Genomic DNA, 16,349 nt, shown 5'->3' with positions numbered 1-16,349 from the left:
AAAGCAATTTTTACAGGCATTAATGTCTTTCAAGGCTTTTCTTATCATTAAAATCTTCTTCTCCTCTTTATTGATCTTGATAATCTATAAACTTCTGAATATGTTAATTAATACATTTTCTTCCTCACTTTTATGACAATATTGAAGACAACACCTCAAATAAGTTGATGATGGCATTATATTTCCAGATCCTACAAACTAATTGTGTGATTAATCAGGTAGGATTAATGCCAGAAAACTGACAATAAAAAAGACTTCCTATGCATCTTCCCCTGAATTCATCTCCCAAGAGTGCAGTGAGGCAGAACATATCAATAGACAATAAAATTCTAACTTTTAGATCAAAACAGCATTTATCCTTTTGTTGTTGTTGTCATTAAATCTGAATATAAATGATAGAAGATATGGAGAGATGATATTTTTTGTCCAGTTTATTACCTTTAATTTGTTGGGTTTTTTTTTAATTCCATGACTACTTTAAGACACATATTCTTTACGTCCCTTTTTACAGAGATAACGTTATTCTTTAATCTCCTCCTTGAAGTTTCTGTTCCTTTTTATTAACCTGATTGCATGTCCATAGAGAAAAAGGACTAGAAAGGACTCCAAAAGCTCTTTACACTGGCTCACTCCTGCATAGATTGCTTTTTTTAGAGATCATCAAAGCTGGGCGCTCTGAATGCTCTTCATCACCCTGTTCTGAGGTTGTTCCTCTCTTTTCAAAAGACTCTGGCCAATGTCTAATTTTATAGCCCACAAGAAGAGTTTTCTCTGTTTTGTGGGGTCTTCCACCAAGACCTGAGGTTTGGTGTCCATCAGATTTCTGGCTCAGGTGTGTTCAGTGCCAGAGTTGGGATGAATTTATCCCCACTGGGGCCCAAATTCTGACTGAGACACCAGCACTGCACTCATGTCCCATTCCCTGATCACTGCTGGGGGTAATTGTGCTCACAAAATTCTTGAAAGTGTGTTAATTAAATCTTCTAAAACAAACAGATCATTTTGGGTCATCACTGAGCATGAATTAACAAATTCAAATCTGTCTGCAATGTACCAAATAGATAAAAGCAGAGGGGACGTTTGAATTTGAACAAATATGCAGCTCTTTGAAAAATCTTTACAGCTTTTTACCTTCCTTTGTCCTCCATCTGCCTTCTTCACTTACCTGAACATAACCAGTGATATTCTTCCCCTCTGAAAATGTCCTGGAGGTTTCTTAGGTCACTTTGTTTGTAATGAAGCACTTGCTTTATTTGCAGAATGTTTGCTTTCTCTTTGCTCTTTTTTTTTTTTTTTTTGCTGCTCAATCAGACAGTGACGCTCACCAAAACATGCACAAGTCTTTGCTGGCCCCTGCTTTGGGGGAATTTCACCAGTTAAATGCCCACATGTAAAATATTCATTTCCAACCCTTTGGTTTATATCAACTGCGCCTAATTTCCCTCTGAAACCTCTTTATTCTGAAGCAGTGAAATAGTGAAACAGTGGAATTGCACTTAGGTTTCCAACAGTATAAACTGAGACCAAAATCAAACCTTCAGGAATAGTTGTGAGTACAAGAACATGCAGGGGGGTTAACTTTAATTTGTGGCTGTTGGTTTTTTAGCTTTATTTGTGTGGTTGTTCTGGAATTTTTTTGCTGTGCCGAAACATATTCACACACACACACACAGAGAAATCAACAAGAAGTGATTTAAAACTCCACTGGGATTAAGCAATTGGGTGAGAGGTTTATAATTGTACCATGGCAGCAGTCTGAATCCCTTAGCAAGATTCCCCTCATTTTTTGGCATGGTAGGAGAAAATTCCTGCTTACAATAACGCAAATAAAAATAGCAGCAGTGAGCATTAAGCATAATTAATGTGCCATTACTGTAGCAGTGTGAAGAAAGGGGAGCAAACTGCAGTGTGTGTGCAAACAGTCTTTGGGAACAAACAGGAATGTTGCATATTTGTTTGTATAATTACACGGTGTACGTATTTCCCAAAAGTCTGTCAGCAAAATATTTTCTGTGCTTCATTCTTTAATTAAAGTGCAGGTTGCTAATTGCAAGGCTGCATTAAAGTTTATTTCCCTCTGTTGTGACAGGAGACTGGCTCGCTCCACCCTGCTGCTGATCCCTTTGTTTGGAATTCACTACACGGTGTTTGCCTTTTCTCCTGAGAATGTCAGTAAGAGGGAGAGGCTGGTGTTTGAACTGGGACTGGGATCCTTCCAGGTGATTACACACTGAATTCAGCTTTCCTTACAACCAAACTTCTGGTTTTTTATAACTGCTTTGCATGCACAGCTCTCAGAGTGTGCCTTTGCTCATTTACGTGTAGGTTTTGTATATCAGGATTTTGGGGTTGTTTGTTGTGTTTTTTTAACTCCAGCTATTTTCTATCGAACTCTTTATTAAAACAACACTATATTACATTAATACTATATTATAACTATACTAAAAAGATACTAAAGAAAAATCCATGACTGTCTGAGACAGCCAGGACAAAGTTTGGACCCAATTGGCCAAGGAAACAAAACAATCCTCAGCAGAATCCAATTGACAAATCCCTTCAGGTAAACAATCTTCCTAACACATTCCACATGTGCAAAAACAACAGGAGCAGCAAATAGAGATAAGAATTGTTTTCTCTTCTTCTCTCTTTGCTTCTCCAGGAAAAGCCCTGGGAGAGAGAATTATGTCTCTCTCTGTTCAGAGATTGTGAATACCACAATTTTCTGTCATTCCTTCAGGATTTTAATTACTTTTCTTTTTCCTCTCCCATTTCCCTAGGGTTTTGTTGTTGCTGTTCTCTACTGCTTCTTGAATGGGGAGGTAAGATTTTTAATATTAAATGTCCTTCACTTGTCACCCACATCCCATTTTCTTGTGGGAGTAACTGCTGTTCCAACTGTCCATTCTAACTCTCATCTACCATAATCCCTGATACTTTAGTCTGAATCTCACAATTCCCAGAAAAAAAAAAAAAAAAAAAAAAAAAGGAAAGCATAAAGGATTTGTGATGTCTTTATCAAACCAAAACATTGGCCTTACCAGAGATGATGGCTCAGATATTGAGGCTTCCTGACAGGGGTAGGATATGGACAGGTCTATCTTGAAATGGCATCCCAGGCACAAAATTTTGCACTGATTTTGTTGAATTTTGCCCTTTTCTTGCCAGCCCACTCTCCCAGCCTGTTCAGCTCTCTCTAAGAGGTCTGTCATGTCTCTGTCAACCCCAGTTTGGAACCATCAGCCAAACTGGTGATGGTGCTTTCAATCTGAGATTCATCAGAAGATGGTGAGGGCCTGGCACAGGGTGCCCAGAGAAGCTGAGGCTGCCCCTGGATCCCTGGAAGTGTCCAAGGCCAGGTTGGACAGGGCTGGGAGCAGCCTGGAATATTGTATTTGCTGGGAAATGTCCTGATGAAGGGAGGAATGATAAATCTGACTCCATGTTCTCAGAAGGCTAATTTATTACTTTATGATACTATAGTATATTAAAGAATACTATACTAAACTATACTAAAAAATACAGAAAGGATACTTACTCAATGCTGAAAAGATAATAATGAAAACTCCTGACTCTTTCTAGAGCCCTGACACAGTTTGGCCCTGATTGGCCAAAGAGTGAAAACAACTCACAGCAGAATCCAATGGAACAATCACCTGTGGCTAAACAATCTCCAAACACATTCCACATGTGAGCACAACACAGGAGAAGCAAATGAGATAAGAATTGTTTTCCTTTTCTCTGAGGCTTTTCAGCTTCCCAGGAGAAAAACCCTGGGTGAAGGGATTTTTCCAGAGAATGTGAGTGCCACACTGGGGTAGTAGAAGGTGCCCCTGCACGTAGCAGGGGGTGGAAGGAGATGACCTTTAAGGTGTCTTCCAACCCAAACCATTCCATGCTCTGTGTGGAAAAGTGTGGGGTCCAATATCAATACCTGAAGTACACCATGAAGTGATAAGGTGCCAGGCTAAATAAAAAACAATTGTTCACCTCTCAGTGTGGTCTCCTTCCCCTCTTGCAGATCATCCACCCACCCTAAATCTTTACAGCTTTCCTAGGAAAAGGCTGAGGAGAACAATGTCAAACCCTCCACTGAAGGCTGAGTTTTCTTGGGCACCACCCAACTTGTGCCAGCTTCTCTCCTGAGCCCTGCCACCTTCCCCCCTTCACACACACAGCCCAGGGGTGTCAGATGCCCAGAGCCACCCCCCAGACACCACCTGGGTGCCTTGCAAGCCTCACACTTCTCTCAGCACATGGCAACTGCTGCTGGCCACATCTGTGGTTTCCTCTGGTTCTCCTGTTCCAATCTGCATTTCCCTGCCTGTTTATCTGACTGAATAGCTGGGGTAATTGTTTTCTAACTTGATGGAAAAGGGTTCCCTGCTCAGTGTTGCCCTAAGAGGAGCATGGAACATCTAGAGTTCATCCATGAACTCTAGAACCATGAACATCTAGAACCATGAACTCTAGAACTTCCATGAACTCTGAGTGGAGTTCTCTCCTCCATTGCTACACATCTCTTGTGCAGCCCAACAGTAAAATCACTTTATTTTCTTCTTTTCAAGGGGGCTGACTGCAGGTATAGCCTGGCATTGCTGATCTCTTGTACAAAGAGGTCTCAAACTCATTAATCCTAGTGATTCCTTCTCAGATAAACCACAGTAATCTCCAAGCTCGTAAAATAAACTTATGGGTTGCCTTTGCTCATGGGCATAGTCAAGATCTCCTGAAGCCCCTTGGAAGGAGTGGGGGAGGTGGTTCTTTGCCAAACCAACACAAGCAGGTTAATTAAAGCCATTTCCCCTCTCAAGATATCAGAAAATGGTAATTAGAGGATGTCTTGTGCCTTCACTAAATTTCCTACAGCAAGAAAATGTTGGAAATAGCACATTTTTACAGATTCAAACGCTATTTCCTTTTTACAGAGAAAATATAACTCAATTTTCTATCTATTTTTAATATATCTATGTTTTAGATAACTTTAACCCAAATAGGAATTTGTAGGTCTTAGAAGTTTTCCAGTTGGATTTTTCCTCCCTGTAGTTTTTGTCCATACAATTGAAGCCCTTGTTTAGCATTTTGACTAATGCTCATTCATTTTGACAATATTAATCCAGGAAAATTCATCAATGTCTGTTACAGACAAGACAAACATCTTTGACACAGCAGCTCATTGGAGATTGGAAAATTATATTGGGAAAACATCTCCACATATTTCCTTGTTCTTACACTATTTCATTCAGAAATATGATACAGGGATGAGTAATCAATTAAATGTTGGTCCAAGCTACTACAACCTCTCTTATATTAAATCTTTACTACTTTATCTATTTATACACTTGTGCACCCCCAAGCAGTGTTGCCAGCAAACTGGTAATGAGTGAAAAGTAGAAAAACTGTGGGATTATTTACTTATTGCCTAATTGAACTTCTGACCTTGGGTTGTTTTACCTTTGATTTACTGTGGGTGCCAATAAAAAAATAACCTCTCAAGCAAAGGAGGGTGGCACAAATGTGCATTAATCCCAGAGCTGCTCTGCTTGGGGAGGATCTGAAAGCAAGAGGCAAAATTCTGTGTAAACATACATCCATTAATGGTAGGTGAGAGAAGCTGCCTCTGAGGACAGGGTGTTTCAATATTATCCAGTGTTTTTGATTGCTGGTTTCTTTGGCTCCTTGCTGTGTCTTTGGTACTGGCCAATGATGAAAACAGGCTGTTTTTTTCTCCAGGTGGTGTTGATCAGGTCTTCCATGCACCTCTGGGCTGATCCTAAATTATCTGAAGTCAGATACAGAACCTGGGCTGGGCTGTAGTTCCCCACTACATGCCCAGACCTCTTCCAGCCATGGAAAGTAATTTCAGATTTTGCTGAACAGAAGAGTTTAATAATAAATAACTGGTTTACTAAACCTTAAAACCAGTTCTGTCGAATTGTGGGGTTTTTTCTAATCTTGATAATTTGTCAGCATGTCCTCGAGCGGCTAAGTACATAAAAAATGACCTTTTGAAGTTTCTCCCTAAAGGTGCAATCAGAAATAAAGAGAAAATGGAGGAGCTGGAAAGTCAACCGGTATTTTGCTGTGGATTTCAAACATCGCCATCCTTCTCTAGCGAGCAGCGGAGTGAACGGGGGGACACAACTCTCCATTCTGAGCAAGAGCAGCTCTCAGATTCGGATGTCCAGCATAAATGCAGAGAACCTGGCGACATGAGCAGCTGAGGAGAGCAAAGCAACCAACGAGCAAACCAAAAACCATCCCTTGAAAAAGAAAAAAATGAAATAATAGTTTTGGTGGTGGTGCAGGTCTCGTTTCCTTGCCTTTCCTCTTCCTTTCCCCTTTCCTTTCCTTTCCTTTCCTTTCCTTTCCTTTCCTTTCCTTTCCTTTCCTTTCCTTTCCTTTCCTTTCCTTTCCTTTCCTTTCCTTTCCTTTCCTTTCCTTTCCTTTCCTTTCCTTTCCTTTCCTTTCCTTTCCTTTCCTTTCCTTTCCTTTCCTTTCCTTTCCTTTCCTTTCCTTTCCTTTCCTTTCCCTTTCCTTTCCTTTTTCCTTACCTTTTTCCTTTCCCTTCCCTTTCCTTTTTCCTTACCTTTTTCCTTTCCCTTCCCTTTCCTTTTTCCTTTCCTTTTTCCTTTCCCTTCCCTTTCCTTTTTCTTTTCTCCTTTCCTTCTCCTTTCTTCTCCTTTTTCCTTTCCTTTTCTGTTTTCCTTTTTGTTTCCTTTTTCCTTTTCTTTCTCCTTTCATTTTTCCCTTCCTTCTCCTTTCCTTCTCTTTTCTCCTCTCCTCTCCTGTCCTCCCCAGAGGTGAAAAAACAAAGGAAATGTGTAAATATCTCTTTTTAACAGTCACTGTAAATACCCAGCTCTACTCAAGGCCATTAATGGAGAATGTTTAAAAGACAAACAAGAGGCCAAACCCACCCACTCAACTATTCCCATTTCAGAGCATCTGCGAGTAATCCGTGTCCGTCCAAAGTAACAAGTGATTGCTGTGCAGTTGTGATCCTTGGCTGCCAAACTGATCCTACTCTGTGAATGGAGTAATTTTTCCACTTGGTTTCCATTTTGGGTTGGATTTGCCTATTTTTTGTTTTTCCCCAGTCCGACATGTCTTAGCCTGTCCTTGTCTTTTGGCACGTGAATTTCCGCAGTGTTTCTCTTTGGAGTCTTAGGATGGAGCTAACGTGCTTGGGTTGATCAATCCAGCTTGATTCAGGAGGATCTCCAGAAAATTGAGCTCATGGCTGGATTCAGACGTCCTCGATGGATTTAGAGGAACAGCTGTGCCAACACCAAACTGCACATCAGTGCAGGAACTTCAGGCAAGAGCAGTGGGATCCGCTGTGCTTACCATACCCAGGGACGCTCCCAGCAATGCTTTCTGTTCTCGCTAAGCTGTGAATTTTCTAAAAGGGCCATGCAGTTGAGATATAGCTCTATTTTTGGCATCGATTGATAGATTGATCATTTGGACTCTTTATATCACAAATAACTGTCCCTCCCCTCCCACCTTAAGAGCAAGAGGCAGTTCCAGGGTGGCCTTTCCCTCCAGATGATCTTGAACCTTCTGCTCCAGTGGCCACACATGGCCTTGGTGGCTTTGGGGGCAGTGCTGTCACACAGAGTGCCGTGCTTTTGCAACCTGGTTGACTTCTGAGTGCTGACTCTTCCCTGCCAGAGCAAAGAGGCACGAGAAGGACCTGGTGGGATCACCCTGGAAGGTAAAAAAAAAAAAATCACCTGCAATTGGTGAGGAATAAAACCAACTAAACCGAAAACTAGGATGGCACGGAAGGAAAGGATAAAGACTTTGGATGACTTCCCACACCTGGCAGTTCTCTCTCTCTCTCTTGGGATATTCTGTTTGTTTCACCACCAATGGTCTTACTGCTTTTCTTAGAGAGGAACTCGAATGTTCTTTCAACCTTTGCCTTGTAGTTAAAGCCACGACTGCTACAAATCTACTTCAACCCAATGTCGATGATGTCAATTCTTAAGAATCTTTATACAGCGCAAAAAAGAAAGGCCTGGAGGGCCATCCTAGCGCTCCCTTCACCTTGGATTTATGAATTTATGAACTGAGAAATATATATATATATATATCAAATATATATATATGTGCGTGTATGTGTATGCATATATTACAAACAAAGATGAAAATGGCATTTTAAATGTGAAGTTTTGAACTGAAACTAATAGTAACCAGGAAATTCAAAATTCAGGCTTGTTCTTTGGTGTTAGTTGACATGATCATAAACTAAAAAACAGAAAAAAAAGTGAAATACTTGGAATATTAGTGTCAGCTGAGTGTGAGCTTTTAATTTCACTGGTTTTTGTTAGTTTAAGTACAAAAGAAAAAAAGAGTTTTGATGTCATTTTAAGCAGAGATTTTTAAAGATAATCCTAGTTTACTTATTTTTAAAAGGAGAAAAAAAGAAAGGTCTCAGAAAGTTGTGAAAGAAATAATAATTATAATAATACTTAACACTTATATAATCCTTTATGGGAATATTCTGCTCTTGGCTGGAGCCATCTCAATGAATGTAAATTTAATTCAAAACAGACAGAAATGTTTTTTGAGGTCATATTGGTACAGGATCATGCTCTTAGGAGATGGGGACAGCCCTGTCATGTGAAATCTGCTGTGGCACAGAAGACCAGCAAAACAGCTGAAACCACTTCCATTGCACTCCAGGTTCATAAATGGGATTTATATGATCCAAACATCTTTTTTTCCCCCAAGTCTGCGGCACTGATTTGCTGCTCTGAGAGCAGAATTTGTTTCCCTCTTCCCAGCTCTCTGCAAAAGTCAAAGTGTTTTTAACTGATAGATTGGCCCTTTGTCTTTCTTCAGATGCTTCTTAATGCTATTTTAGAATGTTTCTTTGGGAATCAGGTACTTTGCTGTCCAGAAAAATTTGGCAAAAGGCAGATTTATCAGGTAAATGCATGTTTGACAATTTTCTGTAGGATGGGTTTTCACAAGGATTATATTGCCAACACTGTAAATGTATTATTAAAAGAAAAATAAAAAGAAGCTATTTTTGCATGAATGGCCATTAGCCAGTTTTCGAACATTATTAAATTAGAATTGTGGAGAAAAAGATGTCAAATATCTGCCTCTAGCTGGAGACTTTTTCTTGTTTCAGCCCAGAGCAAGAAGCTGTTTGAATCTTTATTTTTTTTGCTGTTTTTGAAATTATTCTGAGCTTACATCTGGGTTTTGTGTTTTCCTGGCCATCCTAGAGTGCTCTGCAGTTTGAGTTGGTGGATCTCAGTCCAGTGCCTTGTGGGCAAATGTCCACATCACCAAAACCACCCTCTGACCCTGCACACTGGAGACCAGGTCCTCAGCTAAATTAAACCAGTACAGAAAAAACTGCTGTTATTGTAAGAATAAACTGCTTCACCTGGAACTGGGATTTGGCCTCAGCACATTGCTATTACCATTAGTTTTTGATGGTCCCACATAGAGAGTCCAAGGATGGAAAAATTGTGAAAAATTGGATTTGCTCCTTAATTCCTTGAGCCAATGCTCAGGAGTTTGGAGAGCAGTGGAGGGGAAATTTCTATTGTTGTAGACATTGTGTTTATTGTTCAGTAGAAAAATTGAATCTGTTCACCAGCAATGAATTTAGCAGAAGAAATGGGATCTTCGACATATTAAATAGAAAATATGTTACACAAAAAAAAAAAAAAAAAAAAAAAAAAATAAAAGCAAAACCTATTATGATTTTATTTCTCTGAATAAAAGTGTCGATGCACTGGCAGATTTGGCTTTTCCCGAGTCACTGGAACTTTCCCAGTGTCCCTGGAAGGGACAGGTCACACTGGATGTGGGCACAGTTATGGGATCCAGACTCTGATGCCATGGCACCAATGAGCTCTCCACAAATCTCTCTGTTGAATGTAAGCTGCAGGTGCTGGCCAGGCGTGGCCACCCCACAGGGGCTGATTTTCCATTTGTTTCAGGAGGGAAGAATCCAACAGGCAGTTTGCTTCTCTGTGTGTGTAAATATCAACCGAGTGTAACAGTGCTTTGTTTGATTTTTTCACTGTGAAATATATTTTGGAGCTAGAAAGGCTGTGTTATTAAAACCAGTACACAATTAAAACAAAACAAACAAAAAAAAAAACAGTGTGCAGTGCTCCTTGAGCCATTTTTTCTACCATGTCCATAATGTATTTCCTGTCTAATTTTCTTATTTTGCTTTTATAAATGTACAGAAAACTTTTTTGTGCTGCAGGTTTTGTGACTATTTACTGTATCTAACCACTGTTTTGATTATTGACTTGTCAGTGTGGAGTGCTGGTACTGCAGGACAATTCACATCCCAAAAATGAAAACTACAACCTAGATTGTAAAGGATGAGGCTGTTCCATTGCTGCATGGTGATGTCACCTCCTTTTCCTGTCACTTTTAGTATTTCTGGAACTCAGAGCCCAGGGAAAGAACCTTAAATGCTTAGTTTTGGGAAGTTTTGAATCATAGAGGAAAACCACTCAAGTTCCTCTGCATTATTTAAATATTTGCATTTGAAAACCAGGTATTAAAATGGGGTGGTGGGAGAAGGGATGAAGGTAGGTGAGTCCAGAGGAAAATGCAGTTTGGAAGTTAAATCCAGACACTTTTTTGGGTGTTTGGCTGCTGCCTTTCAGCATCTGTCTCTCATTGCACCTTAAGAACAGTGCAATGACAAGGCTAAATCACAAGCAGAAGTGTCCATGAACTGATAATTTGAGTTTCCCTTTGCAAAGATGACTCTCCCTGGATTCTCTCCATCATCAATGGGAATGAAGTTCATAGAACCAACAACCAAGGCTGGTTGATGACCTTGAATGACAAATTTGCTCCAACCTTTCATGAGAAAGGGAGCCAGGATGAGTTTATCCCACACCCTGCCCAGTCACCTCTTGAAAGCCTCCCTTGACAGGGACCACACCTCATCTCTGGGGAGGTTCTTCCCATGAATGGATGTTCGCACTCTAAAAAAATTCCTTTCTTATATCAAGATGATCCCTCTCCTGGTGCAGCTTGTCGCCCTTGTATTCTCCACGTGGATCCTTGTGGAAAAGAGAACTTTCATCCTCTTTCTGACCACTCTTTTTGGTGAGGTGGCCACTGAGGCTTCTTTTCTCCAGGGAGAAATTCCCTTAGTTTTCCTTCACTGCCCCCATTGTCCATGCTCTGATGATATTAATGGTTCTCCTTGTGACCTTCTCCAGTCTGGCCACTTTCTTGCATTTTGAGGACCAGAATGGGACACAAGAGAGAGTTTCTTGGACTCGTGCTAAAAACCTGACTGTGAGACTCCGATCCTCCAAGGATTCGTTACCATAATTTTTGCCTTGCCTATTTATTATTAAAATTGTGGCTTTTCATAATATTTTCATGTCAAAGGTGAATGAAATTCCACTTCTGCCTAGCAGGATAGATCCAGTGCTTGCATATGAAGGAACCTCTGGTCAGCTCAAAAATTCAGGTTTTTTTCCAAAAGCCCCACAGACAGAAGAAACCAGTAATTAAAAACAGGCAAAGCAAAAATGACCAAGAACAAAACATATTCACTCAAAATGAAGGAACCTCTTTAATTGGCATTACTTTCATATTATTTTACTCCCATTCCTAAACTGATCACCTCTCCTTTTCAAATTCAGCACCATTTTTTCACCTTCTCTTCCCATTGGAAAGTTACTGTAAAACTTTTTTAGCAGTTAAAAATCCTTTATCTGAACCTGGAGTTGAACTAACTCCTGGCTCACTTGGATTCCTTGTCATACTGATCTTGCCTCCAGTTTCCTTCTCTTTTCCTGAGATATAAACAGCTTTATTTCAGATGAAGTCTCCAGTTTGTCTTTGATCACACAGCTGCAAGATAAGACTAAAAATAGTCGTGCTATTAAGCTGCGTTTCTCTCAGCTCTAATCCAAATTTGGGCAGCAAAACCAGTGCAAAGAACCAAATACAGGCAGACATGGATTTGTTAAAAATAGCAGGAAAATTACCTGGAAGCAGCTGGCTAAGCATCCTGGGGGAAAAGGAAATAAGAAAAGAAAAATAAAAATTAAGAAAAATATTTCCAGTTCTTGAAAATGTATAAATGAGATTTGGGGTTTGAGCAATTTTTGTTCAGCCAAACCTAAAAGGAAAATAACTCCAATATTTTGCTTTTCTGTTTTCAGTTATAATCGTGCAAGGGAAGCTTTTCCAAACCAATAGATGTGACACACATTCAGTCAAAATGCTGCAAGAAATCATGATTAAAACAGGTTGAAATATGCTGATGGTGTCAGTTTGGGAGGTTTCAGTGCTTTTGTCTGACACTACTACTAAATCTCTACTAAATCTGACCTGTGAACCATACAAATATCCAACTTTACACTATTTTTCCAGCCCAGTCCTGACAGAAATTAGATATCAAAATTTCAGAGTTATAGCAGAAAAAAAAATTTGTTCACAGTGAATTTAACAAACAGTAGCAACAAAAGAAATGCAAACGCCATTAATTTAATTGGCTTTGAATAAAATTAATGCAAAGCCCATTAATTTAATTGGCTTTACCTGCCTTGGTATCTGAACTTGGGTTTCAAGAGGGTTTCAGAAACAATTGCCCATGTCAGAGGTTTTCAGTCTGTGAAATTTATTTAGTTGGAGGCATCAGAGCCCAGAGATTATTTTTGAACTGTCCATAGATGATTTTTAAGGAAATTAAGTTCATTTTTTGTATAGCAATAGATTCTTTAAGGCTATTGAAGAGCTTTAGCCCTTTCTGTATTTATGCAAAGGCTCCCACTGATCAAAAACCTAGAAAATTCAATAAATTAAGATTTTCCCCATAATATTATGTGATTCCACAATCAAAAACCTAAAACATTCAATAAATTAGAATTTTCCCCATAAGTTATGTGATTTCACAATACCAGACCTTCTCTTTTGTTCCAAGATCTTTCTCATGGGGCAAGGTTCCAGAGCAAGGTGAGCTCATATTATTAATATTGTTTTTCTGTGACCACAGCATGGGAGGTCTAAAGGCTTGGTGAGAACAGGATTTTGGACACCACATGGGATCCTGCCTGACAGGTTTAGTGTCTGCTGTAGCTCCTAAGTCATATCTGTGGATATCTAGGAAATATATAAATTCACATAGTGGGATTTGGTCTAAACTCAGACTTTATCATCTCAGTGGTTCCTTAGACTCTTTTTCTGCAGCTGTGAAAACATAATGAAAAAATACAGCCAAATATCTGTTCTTAAGTAGTTTTCTTCCTTAGCAGTTGAATATTCAGGGCTGTATTAGATGTGCCCCTTTCAACATCTGGCACTACTGGCATGAGTTATTCTGGCTCAGAGCCAAACCTCTGGAAGAGATCTTGAGCAGAAGTCTAAGGACACACCCACATCACTTAGACACCAAAAGGGAAGATTTCTTCCTTTAATCTGGTTTCTGCACTTTGCCTTTTTGGTCACTAGAGAGAAATGAGAAATTTCAGAGGAGAAGCATCAAAAAGTTTTAATGTCTGCTCCAGGGTGAGATGATTCACACTTTGCAATTGGCTGTTTCTCTCCTCCAGGACATCTCCCTGACCAGACTAGAGACAGATGCTGACCCTGGGGAGGCCGAGATAGAAATTGATTTTCCCTGGCAACTTTGCCCAATCACTATTGTTTTGTCTCATGCATGCTGAGAAATGATGGTCTTGAAAAGTGGCTCCTGTTGGGTATTACCGACCAGATTTGGGGGAGGTGGATGCCTGGTAAAGAGTTAGGAGCTCTTATGGAGAGTTTTAGGATGCTTTGTTCTCCCTGTCAGATTCTGTCCACACAGCCAGCACTTCTGTGTCCAGAAACAAAACATAGCAACAGTGCACATGCAGTGAAAAAAAATATAACAGAAAGGATTTTACCCTCTGATTTTAGCAGTCAGGCACATGCAACCAGCTCAGAATTGCATTTAAGAACTAGGTAGGAGGATATGGAGGATGCAGCAGCAGCTGAGGATGCTCTGATGTTGATGATGCTCCGTGTATATCTGTACTAAAGAGCTAAGTTCAGCTAAATACACATTGTACTTTGTGTATGAAAACACACCAGCAGAGCTTGAACAATGTTTTGAACCTCATGGTCTTTCACCTTCTTATGATTCAAACTGCAATTTCCCATTGGCTTTCTTTTGGGGAATTCATCCATGTGAAGAATTACTGTGTGATATGACACTGTGTGATATGACACTCTTCAGTGTCTGAAATTACCTAGGCTTCTGCATATGCCTTTCCCAATGGACTTTGTGCTTGCAGAGAAGTCTCAAGAGGCCTTTGTGTATCAGTATAATCTGTAAAAAAACAAATATTTGGTGTGTTCATTCTCTTTCCCTTCTCCTTGTCAATTTAGTGGCAATGCAACCTGCTATAGCTCTGAGAAGAACCAAGTTGTTGGATGGAAAGCTGTATTTTGGCTTTTGACTGTGTCAAGGTACAAAGTTACTGGCCTGTTGGGTCTAATACTGACCTTTTTTGGTCAAAATTGGTTTCATTGGTAATGGGATCTGGGGTTATTCAGCTTTGTTATGAGGTGGAAACACAGATATCAACTGCTGCTTTCTAACCTTTTTTGTGTTTTGAGAAATTGTTTTTAACATGTATACTGCTGTAGATGACACAATAAATGTATTATCATTTTGTAAAAGTCTGTTCTGATATAAAATTGCACCAAAGAGAACTTTTTGTCTGTGAACTTACAGGGTAGTGTATTCTTTTCCTGAAGCAGAAGCTCTTTGGGCTAAAAGGGTTCACTGGCTTCTTCATGGGAAGGAGACCCTGGAATCTTCTGGCAAAGTCACTCCTGGATCAACCAGGGGTGAAATCTTTGCCATGCAGTGTTCCTTCTCCATAAACCACTGCTGTTTATCTCCCTGCACCATTATCAGGCAGGACTGTGGGCCAAGATCACCAAACCAAATGGAACGCACTCTCTAAAAACTCTCTAAATATTTAGTCCCCTGTTGATCAACCCTCTGGCTTTGATCCACAGGGGACTAAATATTATTCCTACAGGGTGTAAACAGGAGCAGAAATTCTGTTGTCCTCAAACAAAGATGTAGCTGAAAGTAGAAATAGATCTCTGTAGCACCAAATGTGCTTCAAGGCTTCCTTTATTTTATAGACAAAGCAAACTTGAAAAGTTTGATCATCAGGGTAGTTTTTAAAGCAGCAAGTCAAAATTTTTAAAGCAGAACCAGAGGACACAGCCTCAAGCTGCACCAACGGAAATTTAGGTTGGATATCAGGGAAAAGTTTTTCACAGAAAGAGTGATAAAGTTCTGGAATGGCTGCCCGGGGAGGTGGTGCAGTCCCCATCCCTGGGTGTGTTTAACACAGCCTGGATGTGGCACTGGGTGCCAGGGTTTGGTTGAGCTGTTGGGGCTGGGTTGGACTCGATGGTCTTGAAGGTCTCTTCCAACCTGGTCATTCTGGGAATTCTGTGAATTCCGTGAATTCCATTCAAACTCCTGAAACAGAGGATTCCACAGAAGATGAACTATTTCTGATATTTCCCCCATCTCCCTCCATCAGTTCCCACCGACCTTTGCCTGTTCCTCATGGATTCCCCCACACAGACTGCGTATTTAACTCATTGTTGGGCCCAAGTACAGGTGTTTGGAGCTGTGATGGGAAGATGGACACGCCTTTAGTGAAACTGAGGTCAGAGATGTGCCAGGGAGCATCAGGGCTGGAGATCACCACCCCACAGCATCACTGAGGCAGGACAGGGAGCAAAGGGAGCCACGGGCAGGTTGGGAATGGGGAAGGACAGGACAGATCTACAGATTTTTATTTTTGCTACATTTCAAACCACGGTAAATGCCCTTCACATGGATTTCCTCTGTGACCTGAGGCAGCCTCAGCCCTTTTTTTTTTTTTTTTTTGAGTTCTGGAAAATGGGGCACAGGATGTGTCTCCCCTTCCCACCATGTGCAGAATAGCTGCACCACTCAATGTCTCCCTAATCACAGAAATCAAATTAAAAAAAAAAAAAAAAAAAACCAAAACAAAAAAACAACAAACAGAGAGTCTGCAAAAACTCTAATTTCTAAATGCTTTATGTAGTCTAAGTGATGTTTTTAGACAGAGAAAGAAAAAGCACCTCCAAAGTATTTCAGCCACCCTACAAGCCCTGTGTAAATATTCACTATTTCAAAGACAAAATACCACACAAAACCACATTTGCTCCAAACCCCACACACCTGATTTCAATGAGGAAAACTTCAAGGAGCAACTGCCTTGAATTCAGCTGTATTTTCTGCAATTGAACAAATCCTCCTCAAATACTCACATAATTCTTGCTCTGGGTGAGTT

At 40.2% G+C, this 16,349-nt stretch overlaps 1 protein-coding gene across 15 annotated transcripts in view; it reads left to right on the top strand.

The window, feature by feature from the left end:
* Positions 1–14,679, top strand: part of ADCYAP1R1 (ADCYAP receptor type I) — a 159,664-nt gene extending 144,985 nt beyond the window's left edge. For 11 of the 15 annotated variants that reach the window (XM_063173716.1, XM_063174702.1, XM_063174448.1 and 8 more), the window contains 3 exons: positions 2,090–2,219; positions 2,778–2,819; positions 6,012–14,679. In XM_063173716.1, the coding sequence (XP_063029786.1) occupies positions 2,090–2,219; positions 2,778–2,819; positions 6,012–6,221 (382 nt within the window). In that variant the 3' untranslated portion in view covers positions 6,222–14,679. The remainder of the gene's footprint in view (positions 1–2,089; positions 2,220–2,777; positions 2,820–6,011) is intronic. The other 4 variants (XM_063174788.1, XM_063174613.1, XM_063174530.1 and 1 more) reach the window with 1 other exon arrangement.
* Positions 14,680–16,349: the final 1,670 nt, after the last annotated feature.

Source organism: Melospiza melodia, chromosome 1 (genome assembly GCF_035770615.1).
Source record: "Melospiza melodia melodia isolate bMelMel2 chromosome 1, bMelMel2.pri, whole genome shotgun sequence".
In the NCBI taxonomy this organism is placed as follows: domain Eukaryota; kingdom Metazoa; phylum Chordata; class Aves; order Passeriformes; family Passerellidae; genus Melospiza; species Melospiza melodia.
The sequence above is the reverse complement of the archived record's forward strand: the minus strand, read 5'-3'. Positions and strand labels throughout refer to the sequence as shown.